This window comes from Drosophila persimilis, unplaced genomic scaffold, assembly GCF_003286085.1.
Source record: "Drosophila persimilis strain 14011-0111.01,24,50 unplaced genomic scaffold, DperRS2 tig00000000-arrow-pilon, whole genome shotgun sequence".
In the NCBI taxonomy this organism is placed as follows: Eukaryota; Metazoa; Arthropoda; class Insecta; order Diptera; family Drosophilidae; genus Drosophila; species Drosophila persimilis.
This window is the reverse complement of record NW_020825288.1, coordinates 14705673-14730287: the sequence shown is the minus strand read 5'-3', so window position 1 is coordinate 14730287 and position 24615 is coordinate 14705673. Positions and strand designations below refer to the sequence as shown.

The following is a 24615-nucleotide window of genomic DNA, read 5'->3' as shown; positions in this document are numbered from 1 at the left end:
TAGTCGCTGATGGGCTTGGGCCCATTTTCTAATTGATTTAGTGTGTTCTCACAGTGTGTCCAACCACAAGCCAGGCATCCTTTCGCCCAGATGATGTTTACACTTGAGCTGCAACATAGGCAAACACAATCTCCATACAAAGCCAAAGCTTCCCGGCCCTCCCACAGCTGGTGCGTTTGTTGTGTGTGCGGAGGAGGAGGAGACCCTGGCCATGCCCCTGCCACTGCAACAACTCGAGAATACCCAAAAGAAATTGCCGTGGTTTTAGTGCGGAGTAGGAGCTCTGGCCTGCGATCCAAGGTATTTGCCTGGCTTGACTCTGCGGTCGGCAGATATACCCCAGGAGTGGATGGGTGGGGCCCGACATCGGTTAGTGCGGAAGCCAGTCAAATGGGAATGGGCTTGGGTAGGGGTGTGTCATAACCATAGGGCCAAGTTGATCCTGGATCGATTAGTTGAGCAGGAAGCGGGCCTCTCATACAGGAAACTCGTCCCCAGAATCGAGACACCTTTGTGCGAGCTGAAATCGGAACAAGGACACAGGCCCTCGGGCCACGCAAACGACCCCTCAAATGCGATTGATGAACGGTGGATGGCGATGAAACGCTTCCCTTGCAGGAGCAATTGGGAGCACAACGAGCTTAACAAGTTGCCAATGTGCCGAGGGGGAGTGCTCCATGGATCCCCCACTTCTGACGCCTTTTGTCTGTTCGTCTCTGTCTAGCGGTGTTGTGGTAGCTGGCACTTCAATTGGACACATTAATGTGCGACTTTTGTGGGTCATAATTGCGCCTGGAATGCCGTAAATCAACACTCTCACCATTTCCATGGAGTGGTATCGATTAGCCTGGGCCTAACCTTCGAATTGGGAAACATTTCCCCACCTCGGAGAGAGGTAGCGGTGAGTGCGGCCACCCACTATGGTTGGGCTTTAAATTTATGAACTTGACTCTTCTCTTGGCCTTCCCTCGGCCAGACACGAGAGGCAGGCGAAGGCTTGCCTGACTGCAGGAAATTACCATAATTTCAATTTAAGAAATTAAACGAGTTTCGTTCTTCGCTGACAAGATCTCAAGCAAGAGTCAGTAGATGACTAAGTAGATGATTTAATGGGTCTCAACATTCACAGAGTTCATGGAGCCTGCTTGTTGCCGCCCGTGCGGATATCGCTCTTCACTAGGATTTTGCTCTGGAGCACAGCCGCACGCAGAATGGTCATCTTCGCGATGCGCTGGAAATTCTTTTCCAAGGCCAGGGCACGCTTGAAGCTGCTGGTGCGCTGATCGGCCTCTCTGGCGTAGAGGATCTTGTGGTGCGAGTCGATGCGGGCCTGGATGTGGCCATCCTGAATCAGCTGCACCACCTCGTTCTCCAGATCGCCCACCGAGCTGTTGAAGGCCGCGGCCATTTTGTGCATGTCGGCCGACTGGTAGGGACTGAAGTACTGAATCATGGCGCGCTGGCGAATTTTCGCGTAGAGTGTGCTCACGTGCGGGGCTATGTACATTTGCACGAGGAGGTTGTCGCGAATCTCGTCGAGCAGCGTCAGGCATGAGGCGTACTTGCTGTCGTGGAACATGAGGATAATGTCGCGCAACTGCGGCTCCTGCTCGAGGAACAGCTTGAACGGTGTGGAGGCAATCACCTGGCACTTCAGCTCCGGCCTGTCGAAGGTGGCCAGAGCGCAGAGGCCGCCGCAGACAGCCACATCGTTTGGGGAGACCGAAGATGCGAGAAACTGCTCGAGGTAGACAAAGTTGGCGTTCAGGAAATGCTCGGCGGCCACCTTGTAGTTCTTTTGCTGCAGCTCGGCCAGGCCGGCGACGCACTCGAGGCGTGTGTGAAAAGGGCCGTTCGGCCGATGGACCTCCATTTTCACGTCAAGTGACCTCGTCTTCGTTATGTATTTCATGGCTTCGTTCCAGTCCTGCCTATAAATTATCACCTGGATTATACGGAACAGCAGGTCCATCTTGTCCTCGACGCCGGTGCAGTAGCCATACATCCGAGAGTGGCATTCCCGGACACTTTCCAGATCTCCGCAGCTCAGATAAAGGTCGGCTATCTCCTCGAGGCTGCGCCGAGCGCTCTCCGTAAACGATCTCGACTTGTAGAACCTCAGCTCCACGCTAAGCTTCTCCAGCTGGAGGGCGGCCCCCTTCATCTTGGTCTCCACCCAGACAGGATCGTACGCAAACGAATCGGCTGGCACCTGCTCTGCAGGCGACGTAGGGTTCAATTCGCTCAATTGCTTGTGCAGAAAGGTGTACAGATTAACGTTGTGCGTGGTCTGCACGTACGTGATGGCCATTTTGAGCGCCTCCTCGCGCAGGATGGGGCAAACCTCGGCCACATGCATCAGGCGCTGGAGTCGTGCCATGCCGTTGTAGCGACTGGCATACACCTCCAGGTCTATGCTGGGGCTCTCCGCCACGATCTTCTCGGTCGGTGGTGCATTCGCTGGCACGGGTTCAATGGCGTTCTTTTCGTTTGGAAAAAACTGGTCAGCATCAAGAAAAGCTGTAATCCTCATAGGCTTACCTGCATCGGGAGCGGCATATTCACAGGCACAGACATCTTGAGTAGAAATGCTGTTTAAATCTAGTAAGTTGTAGTTATTTTTAACGCGAAGTGAAATCTTGATTGTCAAAGACAAGCCGGAGAAACATCGCTGTTATCGATGTTTCGATGTAATCTGCATCGATGTTTTTCCAATCATCCCTGCACTCAGCTTATTGGCAAAAAAGTTTTATAGATTGCTGAAATATCCAAAGCTTCTGAAAGGACCGGGCAGACCCTGTTCGATATGTTCCTTATGACCTTTTTCCTCTAGACTTGATCTGAAATGACTTAAAAAACCGTGCTGGCAACGCCAATGCTTTTTAAAGATGGCAGAGTTAGAGAAACAGTGTTCGTAAACGCTCTAAGACACACAGCTTCCCCAGAACAGCACGTTTAGCTTCACTTGAATACGTTTTTTACTTTGGAAACATCAAATACAAGCGAAATGAATTCAGATAAAGATCCGTTCTTTGCAGTGATCAAATGCGAGATGTGCATCAATCCGGCTACCAATTTTGTAGCCGGCCTCTGCCAGCGTTGCGAGAAAATTTGGGCCAAGCGTCCGCAGTACATGCCGCTTACCAACCATCGCATAATGGCTGCCATGGTTGCCAGTGTGCGCCAGCCGGATGCCCCCATGGATCCCACCTTCCAGACGGCCATGTTGAGTGCAAGGATGAAGAAGGCCCAGAAGATCGCGCTCTTCCACAAGATTCGTGCGCAGTTCACCAACAGCGTGCTCGTCGACACTGACTCCAAAATGGCAGTGCCCTTTAAAACTGAGGACAACTATTGGGATATTCCCGAAATCATGGATGAAGACGTTGTGGCTTTTCAGCGCAATGTCGATCTCCTGGCTGACATGGTGCCAGACAGAACTCGTTCGAACAAGGACAAAGATGCCACAGACAAGGAGAAAGATACCACAGACAAGGACAAAGATGCCGAAGACAAGGACAAAGATGCCAAAGACAAGGACGAAGATGCCAAAGACAAGGACGAAGATGCCACTGACGAGAAAGAAGACTCTGGATTGCCCGAATAACACGTGGTGGCCAAATATTCCAAAGAAAATGTAAACCACAGTATTAAAACAATCATTATAGAACAGAACACGTTTCAAGGGTTATTATTTATTTGGCCTTTTGGTGCAGCGTAAACACCTCCATTGACCAGAGACTTTTCAACGAGAAGATGTGATTGCATCCGTCCCAGCAAAGTTGGTGCCCGATTTCTTGACTTATCATTCCCATTAAGTCCATGATCTCAGGTAACACAAGGTGATCGGCTGCTCGGTTGTTGGCTGGGGTATGGCATAGTCCACTTCCATGATATCAGGTGGCAGCTTGAGGACATCCACGATGTCTCCCACATATACATAATACTGCCCAAGCTGCTAGCCGCACTACACCAGTCGTGTGCCATTAAGTCCATGATCTCAGGTTCCTCAAGGTGATCGGCTGCTCGGTTGTTGGCTGGGGTATGGCATAGTCCACTTCCATGATATCAGGTGGCAGCTTGAGGACATCCACGATGTCTCCCACATATACATAATACTGCCCAAGCTGCTAGCCGCACAACACCAATCGTGTGCCATTAAGTCCATGATCTCAGGTTGCTCAAGGTGATCGGCTGCTCGGTTGATGGCTGAGGTTTGGAAACGGAGTATTAAACTGAGTATTTTCAATAGCGTACACGTACACTTGCAGGCTCCGTCGACGATGCTCCCATACGTTGAGGAATCGTGGTCCACTTCCATGATATCAGGTGGCACCTTGAGGACATCCACGATGTCTCCCACATATACATAATACTGCCCAAGCTGCTAGCCGCACAACACCAATCGTGTGCCATTAAGTCCATGATCTCAGGTTGCTCAAGGTGATCGGCTGCTCGGTTGATGGCTGAGGTTTGGAAACGGAGTATTAAACTGAGTATTTTCAATAGCGTACACGTACACTTGCAGGCTCCGTCGACGATGCTCCCATACGTTGAGGGATCGTGGTCCACTTCCATGATATCAGGTGGCAGCTTGAGGACATCCACGATATCTCCCACATATACATAATACTGCCCAAGCTGCTAACCAATCGTTCCGAGGCTGCAGATCGTCCGGCTCAAACGTCTGGGTGGGCCAAACTAGTTTCCTATAGACCAAGCGGTCCCTCACATCATAATTAGGTGGCGGATCGTCCGGCGTGGGCGCTGCAACAGAATAAAAGCTGTATAAACACGTTGCAACTGGTTGGATACCTCGATACCTGTATATCAAAAGTTTCAGCAAAAAGACGTCCAGGGTGAACACAAGACCTGGTGATACTACATCTATAATTATTTGTTTATTACAATTTTGCATTTTCTTTTTGAGGCTAGAGTCCACAGTATTGTAAAACACCAAAATCAACTCAGACATTACGTCACAAATTAGTGTAGTGTAATAGTGTAAATAACTATCGATTTCAGCGATATCACTTGCAAATTTCGTTTCCCAATATTTTTGGAGAAGGGTTCATTAAACGAGCGCCGCCAAAGTTCAATGGCCGCTGCCCTTTAGCCACTCCTAATGGAACACCGCAATTAGGACCGCCACCAGATCATTACCGAATAATTATGGCCAATTACAATTTGGGCCTGGCTAGGAAGTGTCACTGTGGGCGGTATCGTATGGAAATACTGAATACTGAAGGCCAAAATTCAAATGACAAGTCAAAAACCAATTGAAGCCAAGTGATTGTCTGGCCAGGATGGATATCTGGACATCGGCCATCAGGCACTGGCTGTCTCCGGGGGTTCATGGACATTTTGCTAATGAAAATGTTTATTCAAATTTGCGTCAATGGATGTGTTTACACGAATGAAATGACCATCAATCTACATGAATAAGCGTAAGTATAGTCGATGTACTGTTCTTGGCCTGCATTGTTCGGCAATTTGTTTAATGGGAAAACTAATAAATCAAATGCGCCGTCGATTACAATCAAATTTAGTTTGGATGGTGCTCCACATCCACGACGTATCGATTGACTCATCCCAGAGGGCAGAACATACTCCTTGGGTAAGTAATGTGTGTACTTTGCCCTAAGATTCCACAAAAACTACTGTTCAAGGGGTAAGCCTCCGTGTGGAATCCAGCAACAGGCGAGAGCCCACTCCAACCACACGCCACGACGCTGGTCAGCACCAGGACTCGAAGAGGATGTCCCGGCATGGAACATTAGTCAAGTGCAACAGCTTTCAAATAAACATAAATTGAACATGCTGAGCCAGCGGTGGCAAGAGTCGAATCCCTGGTTGGGACGCAGCTGCTCCTCCTGCTCCTCCTGCTTCTCGTGCCCCCTGGCCCCTCCCGCCTGGTGTCGTAATTAAAGCCAGTCGCGCAATAACGAAGAGGAATGTTTGTTGCCAGCCAGCGAGGACCAACAAGAAGAGGATGCGCCTCTAATTTATTTGTTTTTCTCACTTGACTTTTATTTACACGTGCATTGGCATGCGAGTGGCGTGGTGTGGAACGGAACGGAACGGAACGGAACTTCTGCTGCTGCTTCTGGGAGGCAAAAAACTATGCCAGCATCGGCATCGTGGCCATAGTTTGCTACCTTTGTTTGGGGAAAGTTCTCCGTGCGCATTCCGGGGTCAGGGCACAGTGCCAAATTGGCCTAATGGCGTTAATGCGAAGACGAGTCGGGACTAAACCAGCGACAAACCATCCCAGCCCCAACACCAAAGGTCGTTTACAGAGGGCTGCAGCTGCAGATGAAGATAGGGCCAGAGATGCACTTGCCAAGCCAAGCCCTGTTTAATGGCCAGACCCGGTCCCTACCTCACTTGCCCCAGAAAAGAACTCTCAATGCAAATCAAAGCACTTAAAAAGTTGAGCAATTTGGCAACGACTGCTAATGGAAGGCCCCATGAACGGCATTGGAAACGAACAAATATTCATTGAAAGCATACGAAGGAACCGCAATACATTTTCATGTTTATATTGCATTTCATCTACTGTACACTAAAGTCTGGAGCTGCCAGATAGGAAGAGTCACCCAGATGCAGAGTTTGTTCCCTAATATTCAACGACCATCGATACGGGTGGACATTGTCTCTATGATCGCTTTAAGCTGATTCAAACATAAACACGGTTATATACACATATTGCATTGGTTCAATTATAATCTGTGTTGGCTAGCTGGCACAGTGTGGGGGGGCTGTACATAATTCCGTATGCATCGAATTTGTTGGGTCCTGAATTTGCTGGCTTCTGCAGGATGTGCGTGCAATGGCGGCGCTTATTTACATCCCGTTTCCGCATCCGTTTTGACTAGAACCGCTGCAGCTCCCCACACATCCCCCTCCCCTTTCACAGGTCTCTCTCTATTTTTGCGTATGCGTGATTTTCCAACATTTCCACAGCCCAAGCCCGTATAAAACTTTTAATGGAATTCCCATAATCATGTTTAAAGTTACGAAGGACCCGGAAAGTCGCGCTGTATTGGTATTGATTAAGAGGAGAGCAGTGCCACAACAATGTCGATCGCTGTGAATGCCAATACACAGAGAGATAGTAATTTAGTACTAGATAATGCATCATGGCTCCACATGCCTACCCCACGTGGAGGCCCAAGTATAAGCCCCTGCATAAGTACATTTGGGACGCAATAGATTAGCCTAGTGCACCGAGTGGAACCTAAATGCGAAAATTCTGGCATTAAAATTGTAAATGAGAGGCGCATTGTCGAGCATTGTGGTATCCGAGCCGAGTATCGACTAGTCGCCCGATCGCCGACACCCAGGGCGCACCGAGATCCGCAATGTTTGAGATACTGAACGCTCCACCCGTAGATCCCTTTCGGGCGCCCCTTTTGGACAGCCACTGGCCCACCCTGGTCATACTGGCAGCCTACCTGCTGTTCGTGCTGAAGGTGGGCAGGCAGCTGATGGAGCACCGGATGCCCTTCGATCTGCGCGGCGTGATCAAGGTCTACAACATCGTGCAGGTCCTGTACAACGGCGTAATGCTTGTGGGCGTGGGTGATCAGGTTTGACGCACAGATGGGACCCCGAGTAATGTTTGTGTCTCTCGCAGAGCTTTTACTTTATGCTGAAAACCTACGACCTCAGATGCATCGTCAACCTGCCGCTGGACCACGAGTGGAAGAACACAGAGCGCTGGCTAACCTACTCGTATTTCATCAACAAGTTCCTGGACCTGCTGGACACCGTCTTCTTCGTGCTGCGCAAGAAGCACAGGCACTTGTCATTCCTGCACATCTTCCATCACGCCTTCATGCCCTACTTCTGTTTCCTGTACATACGTTTCCACGGACACGGCGGCCATGGCTTCTTCCTCTGCTTCTTCAATGTCCTCGTGCACGTGCTCATGTACACCTACTACTACGTTTCCTCCGTACGCAGGGATGGCCAGGCAAAGGTCTGGTTCAAGCAGTACATCACCATCGTTCAGCTCGCCCAGTTCGTCATTATCCTCGTTCACTGCATCTACACCCTACGGCAGCCCGACTGCAATGCATCCCGCGCGGTGCCAGTCTATGGCGGCCTCGTCGCCATCACATTCATCGCTCTGTTCACTAATTTCTACATAAAGGCCTACATAATGCCCAAGAAGAAGACGTCGAAGCGAAAGGTGCAATGAATGCTGGATCTAAGCCCTCAGATGTATTATTTAAATATTCGTTAAGCGATCTAAAAATTCCAATAAACCACACAATTCAATAAGAGCCTCTCTATACTCAAGACTTAATAGTCTTGTTCTTCGGATCATAATAGTACAAAAAGGTATACACACCTTTACTCTACCTTTACTAAATGGACTCTGCTTTCACTCTACTCTTTCACTATTCCACATAAGATGGAATAAGATACTTAACCCTTTGCTAAAAATTGCAGAATAGCAACCAAATAAATAACTTCAAGCTAAAAAATAAATAAGTTATTATAGGTATTGGTAAAAGTGCAGAACAATCTCAAATATATGCATCTGTGGAGGTCCGACGCTTTGTAGGTGTCTGAAATGTATGCTTTTTCTTAGTTTTCAAATGCAGGGCACACAATATTTTATCTGGCTTATGAATATAACTTTGCTTCCGACAATGTAGTACATACATATGTACACATCTATGTAGGCCCAGGGTAATATGTTGATTTGACGATAGTTTCCGAGGTTTTATAGTCCACTGGAAAGCAATTGGATTTCCATACGGCCCATTAGCACACGATTTGCATGCACTTATCAATGAGGAACGCAACCAATGGCAGACACTATAAAGCAAAGGTACATTTCTGGGACTAGTCTCTGGACGGACCCCCTTAAGTACGGCACGGAAATGCTCGAGGTGTTCGACAAACCCTATGCGGATCCTGTCCCACTGCCGCTGGTCAACAGTGCCTGGCCCCTGGCGACCATAATCGCACTCTATCTCCTGTTTGTCCTGAAGCTGGGGGGGCAGTTTATGGCAAGGCATGAGGCTCTTCAGCTGCGTGGAGTCCTCAAGGTGTACAACATCGTCCAGGTCCTGTACAACACGGTCATGCTAATATGGGTAAGCCGGCTCAACAAGGTATTTGCTATGCATTAACTCGAGTCTGTTTTGCCACCGACCAGGGCATCCATCTGATATTCGTGGTCAGGCCGTACAATTTGAGCTGTATGACCGTCCTGCCGCAGGATCACCCAATGAAGTCCACGGAGCGCACCCTGTCCTATGTGTACCACCTCAACAAGGTGCTCGATCTAATGGACACAGTGTTTTTCGTGCTGCGCAAGAAGCAGCGCCAGATCACCTTCCTGCACGTCTTCCATCACGTATTCATGGCGGTGACCACCCACCTGCTGATCCGATTCTATGGCCATGGCGGCCATGTCTACTTCATCTGCATGTTCAATGTGCTGGTTCACATCGTGATGTACGGCTACTACTATGCCTCCTCCCAGAGCCGCAATCTCCAGGAGAGCCTCTGGTGGAAGAAGTACCTGACCCTCACCCAGCTGGTCCAGTTCCTGCTGATGTTCCTGCACTGCGCCTACACCGGCCTGCAGCCCAACTGCAATGCTTCTCGGGGCGTCATCTACTTGATCTGCACCATGTCTGCGTTCATGTTCGTGATGTTCACCAATTTCTACATAAGCACCTACATTCGACCGAAGAAGGGCAGGTCCAAGGGCAAAGCTCAATGATTCCCATTCCCAGTGATCCCAGCCAAAATTTGAATTCGAAATTTGAATTTTCCCTAAACGAATTAAATATGTAATTAAATGTACACCGAGACGGCATCTTTCTGAAACGTCACTTGGATGCACATCCCCGGGGTGGTATCCCAGCCACTCATAATGCCTTTTGTGCAGTCCGGCCGGAGAATGGCCTAGTTGTGGGCCGCACGTGACCTGCATGGGTCCCCCCAGTACGTGTTTGGATTTCGATTCTTTCTCTGTGCATTTCCATGTGGCTTTTAATTAGAATATAAGACTGGGCCAGCAGACCCGTCGATTTATGGCACCGGAAGGGTCGCCTGCCTGGCATGGGTCTGCCTGCCTCCATTTGCATAAGAATCGCATGCGGCGAATCAGAGTCGAAGTGCTTGCTGAATAATTGCGGCGGCCATGCAGTGACATTAAAGCGAAACCGAAGGCACAGTCAAGTGCAACGGCAAGCGCCTCGCCTTGCCTCGCCTCGCCTCACTCTGGGGGCTTCTGTGTGCTGGGCATTGGCGCTCGGTGCCGCAGACAGAGCCGGAGCGGAGAGCGTGCTGAGTAATTGCCGTTTTAAATGACATTAAACGTGCATTGTGTGGTTCTTTTAGGACCTAAGAACCCAAGGCAGTTTATTTCTTCCTTGGCTGCCACTTTTTCCATTTCGCTATTTTTATGCACACCCTTTGCATGTGGAGAAAGGGCGGCCGCAACCGTTAAATAAATCTCAAAATTGTTAACAATATTTATTTAGATTTCCTCGACATTGCCCAGCAAAAACATATAGTCGTAGGGGTACACAATCTGTACTAGCAGATCGGCAAATTTGTTGAAGATGCAGAAAGAGCTGGTCAAGCATCTGCCCCTACAGGATCTGCGAATCAGATAGATGGATAGATAGTCCATGGTAGGTGCTGTAGGAGACTCCCCTACACATACTCGCACACCTTTCATTCTGATCGGTATTGGTACACATTTTTCCTTTACTGAAGGCTATTTTTGCTAAAGAATATATCTTATAGTTACACAGCAGTCTTCTGTCAGGTTATTATTTTGTGGTTGGACTGTGGTGGCCCCATTGTTGGCCAAAAGCCATTTGTCGATGGGGAACTGCAAGGAATTGCACCTTTAAGCCAAGTCATTCGCCACTGACTATCGCAGGGCAAAGGAATTACTTCTTATTAAAGGTTGGACATTGGAGCAACGGTAAAAGTAATGGCGACGCCAACGAGCAAGTGTTTGGGGAGGAGTGGCCAGGGGGCGTCAGCCATTGCAAATTGAGTCATTTTTCATTCGAAGCCGGATAAGATCGGGAGGAAAGGGGAAACGGGGCGGCCGGCAGAAGGCCTCAATGTGTCACAATTCCGTGGCCATAATTGGGTCAAAGAATTGGTCCTTTATGTACGGTGCTTGACCGCTGAATAAGAAGGATTATGCCAGTTTTTCTCTTTCTCTTTCTCTCTCTCTCTCCTTTTTGTTTTTTATTGGATTATGTAGGGACAGGTGCATTAATGTTATCCAGCTAAAGGCTAAGGACATAAAACCGACAATTTATATGGCCCCGGAAAAAGGGGTTGGAGGGAGGGGCACGGCACACACTCGCATCCCTGCCTGCCACATTTTTGGGTAGCCAAATTGGGAGGCATAAAAATGGCGTCTCATTATGGTAAAGTTAATATTTCATGGGCAATTTACCGAGATTGAAACCGACACACTTCAAAAACTGCGTACGTATACGCACACACTGGAGCATAATTACGGTTGCCGATTTCCAAAGGTCCTTCTGTACTGCTCTGTTCTGTTCAGTTCGGTCGTCCTTTTCGCTTTCTTCATACAATTTTAAACTCAATTAAAAGTTTTTCGCATTAGACGTACTTGTGCCCAAAGAGCGAGACACACATTTGACACAAGACCCCACTCACCCCACTCACCCCACTCCATCATTATGCATATATATCCGTACATATATGCATATGTATATGCTGTGCTGGGAAGGAAAGGAGGTCCGTTCCTCTCGAAATGACATTCGCATTTAGTTGTCATTAAAAATGTGAGTGATACGATCTAAATGACTTGACATGTGGTGCACACCTGAATGGGATGAAAGTTCGCTCGGGCCGCGGTCCTTGGCCAGATCCCAGCAGGCATGTGAATTCAATTGAAGCCAACAACCCATTGACACACATTGATACGCCTCTTAGCTCCGGATATACGCAGGCTACGGCGCAACCCGAGATGGAGGGAAGACCTTTAATGAATGTGACATCTCAATGGAGTAGTTTGGGGGATCTAAGAAAATAGAGACTTGGAAATAATTGGTTTACCATCGAACGAAAGATTCCAGTCAGAGTCATAAACTGAGGTGCCTACTATTTACCCTACACCGAGAGAAAGGCCCCCACTCAGATTTAAATATGTATGCCATTAGACTTGCCTTGAAAGTGGTCTTTAATTTGATTGATATTTCATATTTAAAATAAATATATTTTATAATTATGTTAATTATATTTCCCACTAAGTGAATTCTATATAATCTAATAATCAAATATTAATTTAAATATGGGTGTGTTGTGGTTTTTCCTTAATATATGCTTAAACTTTGTCAACTTTTACGGTGAACCCGACCAGACATGACTGCAAAACCCATAAACGAGAGTCCATTCTCAGAGACCCTGCTGGTACGTAATAGACCTGACTGCCTGCCTGAAATCGTGGCCATAGCCGTAGCCAGTGCCGCATGAATAATGAAGGCAAATCGGAAAGAGGCAAAACAGCAAAAAGTTAAATGCTTCTAATGACAGAAAATGAAGCAAATGACGAAAAATTGCGCAAAACAAAAGAGACAAATAATAGCATACCAAAATGGCCGCCTCGGGTCGGTACGGACTCTGGGCAGCAAGCGCCACCTCACTTGCACCGCCCCACCGCCAAGCACATCCTGCTCAGCCATCCAGGGAGGGCACGCACAACCGGAGATAGGTAAAGAGAGCGCGGAGAGGAAGAGAGCTAGTGGTGTGGTGGTGTGGTGGCGAGGGGCGAAGTGAATTACCGACAGCGGGCGAATCAAGAAAACCATGTGCGCGGCATAATTACGAAGCAATTAGACGAAATTATTATTGAGGTCACTGGCAAGGCGGGCACCCGGTATCCGGGGGCCCGTAGAGAACATATGGCCAGAGCTAGGGCTAGTCCTTGCTGCTGCTCCTCTTCTGTCTCTTTCTCCTAGTTCTAGGGGTGGCGTGTCAAAGGGATGCGTATACCATTATCACTGCCGACAGAGCGAGAAAAATGAAGCCCAGGCACTAAACGGAGAGCACAAAGCACAACACACCAAAACAATACACAGAAAAGCAAGCTCAAAAGGAAGAAAAATAAAACAACGTAATGCCAAACACGCCGAATACAAAATGTCCTTACCAAGGGTCTGATATGGGTAATGGCTTCAAAAAGATATCAGGGCAAATGCCATTGGAGATGGATACTTGTCCGCTGCAGTACGGTTCATAATTTTAGTTGGGAGAGGAGACCTTTTGGAGTACACTTTCCCCATTATTAGCATGAAAAATATGATAGATAGATGCGGGCCTTTAGTCATGTGGGTCTGGGTCAGTGGGTGAATATTTGCACAGCTGCCACTGGAACCCAAATAGACAGTAGGGGAATAGTACTCGTCAAAGAATTGGCGTAACATGATTTAAAGTTGAGACATGAACTTTCATCTAAGTGTAGTAGTTTTGGAAGTTCACAGAAACGTCAGAATTTCGGATAGTTTTGCATTGAGTTTGAGTTTCAGTTTGACGGTCAGCTGGTATTGGTAGCGTTAAAGATCGCGTGTTCAAAGTTCAATGCTGACAATTGAATAAAGCCGTTTAAACATTTCGTACAATGACAATGACAAAACACCATGCAGAGTCCTCACTACCCCACCCACTCTGGTTGCAGAGGGAAGTCGAAAGCTACGACCTTAAATTGTTGCTTGGCAGCCAACTAAAGGACACTCAGATGCAAACGTTTCGCAAAATAATTTCGGGGTCAAACTTGAACAGCAACTGGAAGGCGCAAGGATATAATTGGAGCTGCGTAAGCACACCTTCTCGACCTTTGTGATTGGCAACGGCATTGAGTTCTGTCTGAACTGTCGCACAGCCTTGTACCTCTTGATTCCCGTGCTCCTGGTGATAATGGCGAAATGTTCACGATATTTGGAATAATGGATCTCCCTTCCACCTCAATGGCTTGCCGTGGCCTGGCAGCATTGCAGAATTGCTCCGATAAGTATAACCGATACGAACTGTGTTTTTCACGGCACACTCCATCACTTGCGGATACACTCCCGGATACACTCCGGAGAATGTAAGTCCCCAGAGCTGGGTACGGCGATTCTCTTAACCAATGATCACAAGTGTATTACTAGTTTTATTGAAATCGATTTACTACATGGAATCTTCCATCTTGCCGCTATCGTGCAGCTATATAGCCGCCTCTCTCGAAGGTGGTGCAATTTTATGAGAGTTCCCATCCTCGGCCTGGACTATGTGCTCCGGAAATTCTGAAGTACTCCTGAAAGCCAAGTCTGGACAAGCAACGCAAGTGTAGGAGACACTAAAACTGATAGCTGGCATCAGAGTCGTTTCTGAGACCTCGTAGGCGTTTTTCGATGTATTGGGAGTGACGCTTTGAGATGGTGTAGGTACTGGCACGCATCGTGATATACGGTCATCAACAGTGCGTACAGATATATTGTTATCCACTTCATCGTCACTATCAGTAGAGCCTTCGGAACTCTTGGGCTCACAGTGAAACCTTTCTTGCTTCTCGAATGTGGTGCTGTGATGGTATTCCTGACAAGGCGCGACACATATAAAGCGCTCTGGCGCGTTATTCATTAGTTGAACACCATCTACCAGCAACTTACGATGGCCTGGATGGTAAATGCCCAATATTTTAAGATCCCGCGGAACAATTAGCTTACATTGGGCAATGGTGTCGTAGCCATTTTTCATAAACCTATCCATATACATCTCCATGGTAAGAAGCACCAGCCATTCCCGGACAGCGTGTGGACACATTCCAAAATAATTTTATTTTCTCAGAAATTCCAAAACAACACCGAATATTTTGACATTTCAAATGGACCAAAAGCGTCCGTTACGGTGAACTAGTTTTTTGAACTGTCACCCTTAGATAGAGTTGCTTAGATAAAACATGCCGATCTGGCAGCGACGCAATTACCATGCAAGAAAATTAATTTAGTGGAATTGCTCAAACCCTATTTTATAGGCAGTGCGGTAGAAATTAGAGCTTTCATTTAACCAGTCCTGTAGGAAATTGATTATAAAATCGGATAAAATGATTTGTTTAGGACTTAGGGTCTTAGTCAGCTAGTAATATTCCACGGAATATCAAAAACGAGAAATATGTATAATAGTACTTTGCGGTATATTTGCGTCAGTATATTTGCGGTATATTTTTAAATTGAGACAGTATATTTTGATATTTATTTGAATCGGTAATAACCGCGACAATGAGTCCTATTCCATACTTTTAAATTATGTTCTCTTTTTGTTGGACCTATTTCGCTAAAAACTTTTTTTAACTATTATACTATTGTAGACCGAGGGGGTATTTAAATATGCCACCGAAAATAATGACCATTGAATAATTTAAGCTCAGTTCAGGACTCAAGTCGTTGAACTGTTTAAATTAATATCATCACATTAGCCTTGAGTCAGTTCAAACTCTTGGAAAAAATGGAATACATGTTTGTTTTACGAATCTCGTCAGTCTGAAACCAGGAGCAGTAGAGTGAACATTAAAATTTATTGTTTAATTTTTAGTTTTGTGTTTTTGGATTCCAGTTAAAAAGTAAAAAAATTTGTAAAAAAAAAACGTTTTGTAGGTCCTGTGGCCCTTGCGGCCCCTTTTGCAGTCCCTGCTGTGAACCGCGCTGTGGAACATCCTGCTGAGCGATAGCCCATGTTCGACGAATCTGAAAAGGTTAACTAAATGTTAATTTATAAAATTTTGTTTGTCTTATTTGGCTTATTCCCTCCCATTTTAATAGGTGCTGTAACTTTCTGTTCTGCTGATAGTGACAGCTAGTCATTTTTGGCGGACCAGCGACGACTAGCTCTTCTGCTTTTTGTGGATCAATCCTTGGGCCGAGCGTCAGACTTTACACAAGCGAGGCATCCGAGGACTCGGGCTTCAGTTGGGATGAGCTGAGCTGGCTCAGCACAAGCAGTGCCGCCGTTTCCGATTCCTCGCGCAGCAATATCAAAAATAGCAACAAAATCAATTTAGATTAAGTCCTCGAATCGATCCCAATACCATACGTCGGCATCCCAATACCTTCCTGACGGGCTGGCCCTTCAGCAGCAGGTCGCTCTATGGCCTGCTCTGTGGGCAGCAGTCCTTCCCCTTCGGCAGGCTTCCGTTTTTCTGCCGGATCCAGTCCAACATTTATTTCGCGTCGTATTTTTAAGATGTCGTAGGTACGCTTGAAAAGAAGCGCGAGTATGATGGGCCCAGCCAGGACCCCCACCCAGTGGGCGCAGTGGGAAGGCGAGACGATGACGACCGGTGGCTAAGGGGTCGGTGGCTGGAAATAACGGTATGCCTTCAGGCCGGCTTTCACCACAGCCGCATTGCAATTTGAGATCATCTTACAGGAATGCACTTTATTCGCTCTGGAAAGAACAGCAAGAGCTCCCTGAGGCTGTGAATCTTTCGACACGAAGACACTGTATCCCGTAATTAAATGAAGACAACAAAATTTCGTTAACAAACAATTTTTTAGAAAAAAATATAAAATTTTCGCTTGATTTTAGCTCCCTGTGGAAAATAAAAACGAAAAGAAATGTGTTAAGTGGAAATTGTTTTGGCCTAAGCCTTATTTTATGGGCAATAAGATAAAGAGGAAAACTTAAATTTAAATTTAAAAATTAAATTAAAATTCAGTCCTTTAGGAAATTGATGAAATAATCGAATGAAATTATGTGTTCAGAGCTGAGTGTCTCAGCTAGCTAGAAACTGAATATCAAACTTGTCAGTATCTGTTTAAAAGGTACTTCAGAGACCAAGAATTGATATCAGGATTTATGTATGTACAGAAAACGAATCAAATGCATGAATATGTCTAAAGCATATCAATCTGAGAACATGTATTTATTAATTACGATTTAAAAAAAGTTTGAACAATGTCTTCATATTAAATTAACGAAATAGGGTATACGAAGGCCTATACACGCATCATGTCTTCAAATACCAGCAACATTGGGCTGTTTTGTTTGTTGAAATATTTTGTTTAAGCCTTGTTTTGGTCAAAATACAATAAAAGCAAGGACTAAAAACTAGCCAATCTTGTAGAAAATGTATTCATCAACGGCGTACCATTATGTGGGCAGAACTAAGGGGTTTAGTTAGCCAGCATTATTCAACGGAACCTCTAAATTAAGTAATATGAGCTCCCCGAAGACACTGTATCCCGTAATTAAATGAAGACAACAAAATTTCGTTAACAAACAATTTTTTAGAAAAAAATATACATTTTTCGCTTGATTTTAGATCCCTGTGGAAAATAAAAAAGAAAATAAATGTATTAAGTGGAAATTGTTTTGGCCTAAGCCTTATTTTATGGGCAATAAGATAAAGAGGAAAACTTAAATTTAAATTTAAAAATTAAATTAAAATTCAGTCCTTTAGGAAATTGATGAAATAATCGAATGAAATTATGTGTTCAGAGCTGAGTGTCTCAGCTAGCTAGAAACTGAATATCAAACTTGTCAGTATCTGTTTAAAAGGTACTTCAGAGACCAAGAATTGATATCAGGATCAGGATTTATGTATGTATGTACAGAAAACGAATCAAATGCATGAATATGTCTAAAGCATATCAATCTGAGAACATGTATTTATTAATTACGATTTAAAAAAAGTTTGAACAATGTCTTCATATTAAATTAACGAAATAGGGTATACGAAGGCCTATACACGCATCATGTCTTCAAATACCAGCAACATTGGGCTGTTTTGTTTGTTGAAATATTTTGTTTAAGCCTTGTTTTGGTCAAAATACAATAAAAGCCAGGACTAAAAACTAGCCAATCTTGTAGAAAATGTATTCATCAACGGCGTACCATTATGTGGGCAGAACTAAGGGGTTTAGTTAGCCAGCATTATTCAACGGAACCTCTAAATTAAGTAATATGAATGACTATCCTTTCGTTTTTTGTTTTTACCTATTTCGCTTTTTTTAGACAAGATCCAATAAAAGCAAGTGTTTAAAATAAGCCAGTCAATCAGAAAATAGATTCACTAATCGGATAAATATATGTGGGCATGGCTGAAAGTTCTATCTAGCTAATAATATTCGATGGAATATCAAAATTGAGCAATATGGTTACCAATCCTTGACGTAGAACGATTAACCTATTATAAGCCAAGGGGGAATTTCAATTTTATACCGAAAATAATAATAATTTAATAATTTTAACGCAGTTCAAGTGAAATTTATCGTGGTTATTTTTAAGTATAGATGAAAGATGGCATGAATCTACAAGAAGAATTTAAAATCGTTAGTATTTTCCGCCATTTACCTCAAGGGGGTGAACTATTTCAATAGAGGGGCTTAAGTGGGCTAACTTCGGTTTTTCATCATGCGAGACGCTATATGTTGTTGAAGAATCAAAATGGAGGCAAAAACAGTAAACGTCAAGTCTTTAAAATAAGCCATTCAAGTGTAAAATATATTCATTATTTGGATAAAATTATATGGGCAGAGCTGAGAGATATAGATAGCTAGTAATATTCCACGGAATATCAAAATCGTCCAATATGGAACTTGAATTTGTCAGTATATGTACGGTATATTTTTAAAATGAGACGGTATATTTTGGTATATTTCTGAGGGTCGGACGGTATATTTTAACGATAAGTCCGCGGTCACACTGCTTACGGCTCTCGAATTAATTTTAATTTTTTGCCATAAAGAAATAAAATAAAGTAATTAAAATTGTGTCGAGTAGTGCAGTAGTGCTCAACAAAGTTAGCTCAGTGGTGGTCCAATTAATGAAAGTGATACACAAGAAAATCGTACAAAGAAAGCTGAACGTGAAGCAATACGAACACGAAGCAAAGAGGAAACAAAAGTAACAATGCGCGAGCGAGATAGCAGTAGGCAAGTGCGTTCGCTAGTGTAGCTCTTCTAACCAAATAAAACAAAACAAAGGAGAAACAAAGGATAGAAACCCCGAAAAACTCCACAAGCAGACACACACACACTCGCATTTACAATAAGAAGAAGCAGATGATGATGAAGCAGAGCGACAGATAAATTACAACAAGAATGGAATCCCTTGGCCGGAATTAAATCAATCCATAAATAAATTATATGTGATCCAGTGTCGATAGGTATCCGCCGTCCGCCGTAAAAGAGTGAATGGAAAAATTCTTCGCTGAATTATAAATGAGTGCCTCTGTGTGTCTTTCGGTGTGTATGCAAGTGTGAGTGCGTATGCATATGGGGTTGGAAAACTGTGAAAACTCGACGAATACGGAAGTGATAAACGCAAAAGACTTGGTCCAGACCACTCATCGAGATCTTTTCTAGCAGCAGCAGCAGGAGCAGGAGCAGGTAAAGAAAATGCCGAGCGCCTCGTTTACCTCATCACGCACCTACGTGCGCCGCTCGCGACGGAAAGGAGCCAACCGCATCGCCATGCCCAACCGTCCCACGGGCAACATCATGGATCCCATGCTGCAGCAGAACGTTGCCAGTGGATCATCGTCATCATCGGCCGCCGCCAGCTCCTCCAACAGCACCAGTGCTGGTGCAGGGGCAGGCGGAGGGGCAGCTGCTGCTGCAGCTTCTACTTCGGGCTCGTCCGAGTACTTTGACAGCGGACAAGGCACAAGTGGTTCGGGTGGAGGGGGCGGAGCCAGTGGTTCTGGGTTCTCTGGCAACTTTTACAATGCACTACAGATGATGGACACCACGGAGAGTTCGGGCGCCGGTTCCAGTGGCGTTGGCGCTGGTACCGCTTCGACATCCTCTAGCTCAACACCGACGGCAGCAGCAGGATCAGCAGCGCCTGGGGGATCCTCATCGAAGTCCACCTGCGCCACATCTACGTCGGGGTCCAGTTCAGCCGCCACGTCGTCCTCCACCGCCGCTGCGGCTGCTGCCGCCGCCTCCAGTCATCAGTCGCCGTATGATTTGCGGCGCAAGATCTCTGCCAGCAGCCACGAGCAATGGTGCTCCACGGGACCCTCCTCTTCCGCTATACTCGTCGGGCCATCCAGTAGTTCACCGCCCCTGGTGAATCCCAGCTCCTCACCATCCAGCTCGTCGTCGTCATCTTCCACTTCGTCGTCTTCGTCATCATCCACTTCTTCGTCGTCCTCATCCTCCGCCATCGTGCAGGCGCCCTCTACGAGCGCCACATTCCCGGTGAACAATGCCCCCACCACCGGAGCCACTCTCGCCCAGCCACCCAATGTGCACAGTTCCGTGCCGCAGCAGCACTGCGGCGCCCTGCCAGTCGGCGCCGCCATAGAGGACAACAACTACATGCTTCCGGCCAGAAAACGTTCGCGACGCCTGTACACCCAAAGCGGCGATGCGGGTCCAGCGCCCGCTACAGAGGTAACTGGTGGTGGCACAGCCACAGCAGGCGGCAGCGGCTCCCCCACGGCTGCCCAGTATCTGCAGTACGAGTTGGCCGATGAAGTGCTTCTGGCCATCTTCTCCTATCTGATGGAGCAGGACCTCTGCCGCTTGGCGTTGGTCTGCAAGCGTTTCAACACAATCGCCAACGATAGCGAGCTGTGGAAGCGACTCTACCAGTCTGTCTTCGAGTACGACTTGCCCCTGTTCAATCCGGAGCTGTGCAAGTTCGTGTTCGAAAAGCCCGAGGAGTCGGAGTTTGCGAATCCGTGGAAGGAGAGCTTTCACCAGCTGTACCGAGGTGTGCATGTGCGCCCCGGCTACCAGGAGAAGCGCTCTTCTGGCCGCAGCATAGTTTTCTTCAACACCATCCAGGCGGCCCTGGACTATCCCGAGGAACGGGCTGCCGCGGGGGGAGTGTTCGTGTCTGGTGCCGGCGCTGGCGCTGGTAATGTCGTCTCTGCCGGCCTATCCAACACCAGTGCCGCGGGTGGCGGTGCTGGTGCAAGTGTTAATGCTCTGGTCAACATTTACGAGGAGCCAGTGGCCCCGACGGAGCATCCCGGACCACTGATATTCCTACATGCTGGCCACTACAAGGCCGAGTATTTGTTCATCGACTCCGATGTGGCACTGGTGGGAGCTGCACCCGGCAATGTTGCCGAATCTGTAATCCTCGAACGGGAGGCCGGCTCCACTGTGATGTTCGTGGAGGGGGCCAAGTACGCCTACGTGGGATATCTCACACTCAAGTTCTCGCCGGAGGTCACGTCAACCGTGTCCCACCACAAGCACTATTGCCTCGACATTGGCGAAAACTGCTCTCCCACAGTGGACAATTGCATCATCCGGTCCACCTCTGTGGTGGGCGCTGCCGTCTGCGTCGGCGGCGTCAACGCCAATCCCGTGATCCGCAACTGTGACATCAGCGACTGCGAGAATGTGGGTCTCTATGTCACCGACTATGCCCAGGGCACGTACGAGCACAACGAGATCAGTAGGAATGCCTTGGCCGGCATTTGGGTGAAGAACTTTGCCAGTCCCATCATGCGCGAGAATCACATACACCATGGCCGCGATGTGGGCATATTCACCTTCGAAAATGGAATGGTAAGAGGCAGCTTCTTCTCCTCTGTCAGGGATCTCTATACGTCTCTATGTGTCTTTTGCAGGGCTATTTCGAGAAGAACGATATACACAACAATCGCATTGCCGGCTTCGAGGTGAAGGCTGGTGCCAATCCCACCGTGGTCAAGTGTGAGATTCACCACGGCCAGACGGGGGGCATCTATGTGCACGAAAACGGTCTGGGGCAGTTCATAGAGAACCGCATTCACTCGAATAACTTTGCAGGTAAGTAGATAAAGCAATCCCCAGTCACCGAGTGACTATTTCTAACTTGAAATCTTATTCTTAAAGGCGTCTGGATAACCTCCAACAGCAATCCCACCATACGCAAGAACGAGATATACAACGGCCATCAGGGCGGTGTGTATATCTTTGGCGAGGGTCGTGGCCTGATCGAGCACAACAATATCTATGGAAACGCCCTGGCCGGCATCCAAATACGCACCAACAGCGATCCCATAGTGCGCCACAACAAGATCCATCATGGCCAGCACGGTGGGATCTATGTGCACGAGAAGGGCCAGGGCCTGATAGAGGAGAACGAGGTGTACTCGAATACGTTGGCTGGTGTCTGGATAACCACTGGCAGCACTCCAGTCTTGCGGCGCAATCGAATCCATTCGGGCAAACAGGTCGGCGTCTATTTCTATGACAACGGTCATGGCAAGCTGGAGGACAACGACATCTTCAATCATCTGTACTCGGGCGTGCAGATCCGGACGGGCAGCAATCCAGTGATACGCGGAAATAAGATCTGGGGTGGCCAGAATGGCGGTGTCCTCGTCTACAACGGTGGTCTGGGGCTGCTGGAGCAGAACGAGATCTTCGACAATGCCATGGCGGGCGTTTGGATAAAAACCGACTCGAATCCCACCCTCAAGCGGAACAAGATCTACGATGGCAGAGATGGTGGCATCTGTATATTCAATGGCGGCAAAGGGATCCTTGAGGAGAACGACATTTTCCGGAACACACAAGCCGGTGTGCTGATCTCAACGCAATCCCATCCGATACTGCGACGCAATCGGATCTACGATGGCCAGGCGGCTGGTGTGGAGATCACCAACAATGCCACGGCAACGCTGGAGCACAATCAGATATTCAAGAACAAGTTCGGTGGGCTGTGCCTCGCCAGCGGCGTTCAGCCCATCACACGCGGCAATAACATCTTCAACAATGAGGATGAGGTGGAGAAGGCCGTCTCCAGTGGCCAGTGCCTCTACAAAATCAGCAGCTACACATCCTTTCCCATGCACGACTTCTATCGCTGTCAGACCTGCAACACCACCGACCGGAATGCCATCTGTGTCAATTGCATCAAGAATTGTCATGCAGGCCATGATGTCGAGTTCATACGACACGATCGGTGAGTAGCCCCATTTGTTTGCAGTGGACTGCATTGTGGAGTGCCTTGTTACAACCAAATATTCAAAATCTCCAACAGCTTCTTCTGCGACTGTGGTGCTGGCACCCTGTCCAACCAGTGTCAGCTGCAGGGTGAGCCCACGCAGGACACGGACACGCTGTACGACTCGGCGGCGCCCATGGAGTCGCACACGCTGATGGTCAACTAGAAAGAAAGACAGTCAGTGTCAGTGTATCATCCTCTAAGCTAAGTCTGTATCTCCTTTAAGTCGTTAAGCCCCAACCAAGCTCTCAATTTTCCCGCACATCTCACAAGTGCTGCTGTAAATATTCAGAAAGAAACAAAAGCCAAGCCCCCCAATAATACAATTCTTGTTGTATGTAAATAATACTTAATTATTCTTTCGTTCGAAATTTAACTCAATGTGCAATTTAGTTTAACACACAAGAATAACTCACTCGCAAAGTTTATAACTTTTTAATTGAAATGAAATCATGAAAAGGAAACAAAACAAAAAAAACAATCGAAAATCTAAACAATTCGCAAAGAAAACTGGAATTTTTCTATCAATGTATGTCACAACGAAGGAAGGAAAAAGGAGAAACATTTTTACCACACCACACACACTATATGCATTTGTTTTTGTACGACGGAAAATGTTGTAAACGTAGGGGAGGAAGCAAACGATTGCAGCGAAGCCCCGTTTGAACCCAGTGAAGAACAATTTTTGTAATGTAGATTAGTAGAGATTTTAAATTTACAAAACAAAAAAAAAAACAAAAAACTAAAATAAATTCTATACATTAAGCCATACCATAGACGATCGACGATTGAGAGAGAGAGAGATACATGGGTGTGCGTATTTGGCCACTGATTAACAACAATTCGAAGAAAGCAATTCTAAGTATTAACAACAAACTAGATTAGCGGCAGGCAATGCTTCAGCAAAACTAACTTATATATAATTATTTACATACATATATCGTACGAGTATAGTAGACACTCTCCACACACACACAAAACACACAGAACACACAATATATAGTACATATATACTCGTACGTACACATATAACTCTATGCGATATCTAAAACTAAAACTAAAACTAAACTAGCACTCAGACAAGATACAAATCAAAAAGCCTTTACCGTGCGTAAAATACCAAGCAATATTTCATGTCTAAATGTTGTAGATCAAAATTTGTAGCGCAAAAAACATAACATACAATAGAAACAAAAGCCATGTGTCATCTTAGCCAAGTAAGTTCCGAGTATTCGAATTATGCAAATCACTTATTATTTAAGTCTGTAGCCTAAGTGAACAGCAACTACATACATATATGCATACAAGAGTAGTAGAGAGAACCCTTTATCATTAACAATTTACCATTAACCATTAACCTTTAACCTTTAGCCCTGCGTGTCGTATTAAGTATTTTTGTTTTTATCGCATAGCCTCCCGTTTCTTGTTTGTATCCTTGTTTCGTCTGTTCTTGTACTTTGGTTTTAAATTTGAGTTTCCATTCGAAGATTGAATCAAGCCCAAACCCAATCACACATAAATGCATATACTATATACATATAAGACACTTATACTACGTAGAGATTTATTTTAATGTGTTACCTATGCAGCTAATATCGTCATGGTCGTCGCCCTTGACTTGGACAAACCACTAATTAAACATATAAATATATA

At 46.3% G+C, this 24615-nt stretch overlaps 7 protein-coding genes and 1 long non-coding RNA gene across 10 annotated transcripts; 5 read left to right on the top strand and 3 right to left on the bottom strand.

Annotated features, from left to right (window-relative positions):
- Nucleotides 1-1103: 1103 nt before the first annotated feature.
- On the bottom strand, nt 1104-2602 carry LOC6588093 (COP9 signalosome complex subunit 1b). The gene is made up of 2 exons (XM_026994887.1): nt 2542-2602; nt 1104-2482 (listed from the first exon to the last, which is right to left on the bottom strand). Exons 1-2 carry the CDS (start codon nt 2575-2577, stop codon nt 1133-1135), a joined length of 1386 nt encoding a protein of 461 aa, XP_026850688.1. The 5' UTR covers nt 2578-2602; the 3' UTR covers nt 1104-1132.
- A 421-nt stretch (nt 2603-3023) lies between these two features.
- LOC6588100 lies at nt 3024-3662 on the top strand. The gene has a single exon (XM_002013729.2). It carries the CDS (start codon nt 3053-3055, stop codon nt 3605-3607), a length of 555 nt encoding a protein of 184 aa, XP_002013765.2. The 5' UTR covers nt 3024-3052; the 3' UTR covers nt 3608-3662.
- Nucleotides 3663-3764: 102 nt separating this feature from the next.
- On the bottom strand, nt 3765-4864 carry LOC113567355. Of its 2 annotated transcripts, none has more exons than XM_026994888.1 (4): nt 4824-4864; nt 4521-4767; nt 4264-4466; nt 3765-4209 (listed from the first exon to the last, which is right to left on the bottom strand). In XM_026994888.1, exons 2-4 carry the CDS (start codon nt 4576-4578, stop codon nt 4159-4161), a joined length of 312 nt encoding a protein of 103 aa, XP_026850689.1. In that variant the 5' UTR covers nt 4579-4767; nt 4824-4864; the 3' UTR covers nt 3765-4158. The 2 variants fall into 2 exon arrangements, with proteins under 2 accessions (XP_026850689.1, XP_026850690.1); XM_026994889.1 differs by having other exon boundaries at nt 3765-4079; nt 4337-4466.
- Nucleotides 4865-7340: 2476 nt separating this feature from the next.
- On the top strand, nt 7341-8289 carry LOC6588232 (elongation of very long chain fatty acids protein F). Its single transcript, XM_026993998.1, has 2 exons — nt 7341-7580; nt 7640-8289. Exons 1-2 carry the CDS (start codon nt 7365-7367, stop codon nt 8204-8206), a joined length of 783 nt encoding a protein of 260 aa, XP_026849799.1. The 5' UTR covers nt 7341-7364; the 3' UTR covers nt 8207-8289.
- A 580-nt stretch (nt 8290-8869) lies between these two features.
- LOC6588118 (elongation of very long chain fatty acids protein F) lies at nt 8870-9844 on the top strand. The gene is made up of 2 exons (XM_002013727.2): nt 8870-9113; nt 9176-9844. Exons 1-2 carry the CDS (start codon nt 8898-8900, stop codon nt 9746-9748), a joined length of 789 nt encoding a protein of 262 aa, XP_002013763.1. The 5' UTR covers nt 8870-8897; the 3' UTR covers nt 9749-9844.
- Nucleotides 9845-14163: 4319 nt separating this feature from the next.
- On the bottom strand, nt 14164-14869 carry LOC6588250. Its single transcript, XM_002013726.2, has one exon. The coding sequence runs from the start codon at nt 14827-14829 to the stop codon at nt 14230-14232; it is 600 nt and encodes a 199-aa protein (XP_002013762.1). The 5' UTR covers nt 14830-14869; the 3' UTR covers nt 14164-14229.
- A 754-nt stretch (nt 14870-15623) lies between these two features.
- LOC113567366 lies at nt 15624-16624 on the top strand. Of its 2 annotated transcripts, XR_003409429.1 has the most exons (3): nt 15624-15757; nt 15825-16373; nt 16432-16624. It is a non-coding gene; the product is annotated as an uncharacterized LOC113567366 (long non-coding RNA). The 2 variants fall into 2 exon arrangements; XR_003409428.1 differs by having other exon boundaries at nt 15825-16467.
- Nucleotides 16625-18771: 2147 nt separating this feature from the next.
- LOC6588124 (F-box only protein 11) lies at nt 18772-24506 on the top strand. The gene is made up of 4 exons (XM_002013725.2): nt 18772-21536; nt 21599-21779; nt 21846-22920; nt 22999-24506. Exons 1-4 carry the CDS (start codon nt 19404-19406, stop codon nt 23126-23128), a joined length of 3519 nt encoding a protein of 1172 aa, XP_002013761.1. The 5' UTR covers nt 18772-19403; the 3' UTR covers nt 23129-24506.
- Nucleotides 24507-24615: the final 109 nt, after the last annotated feature.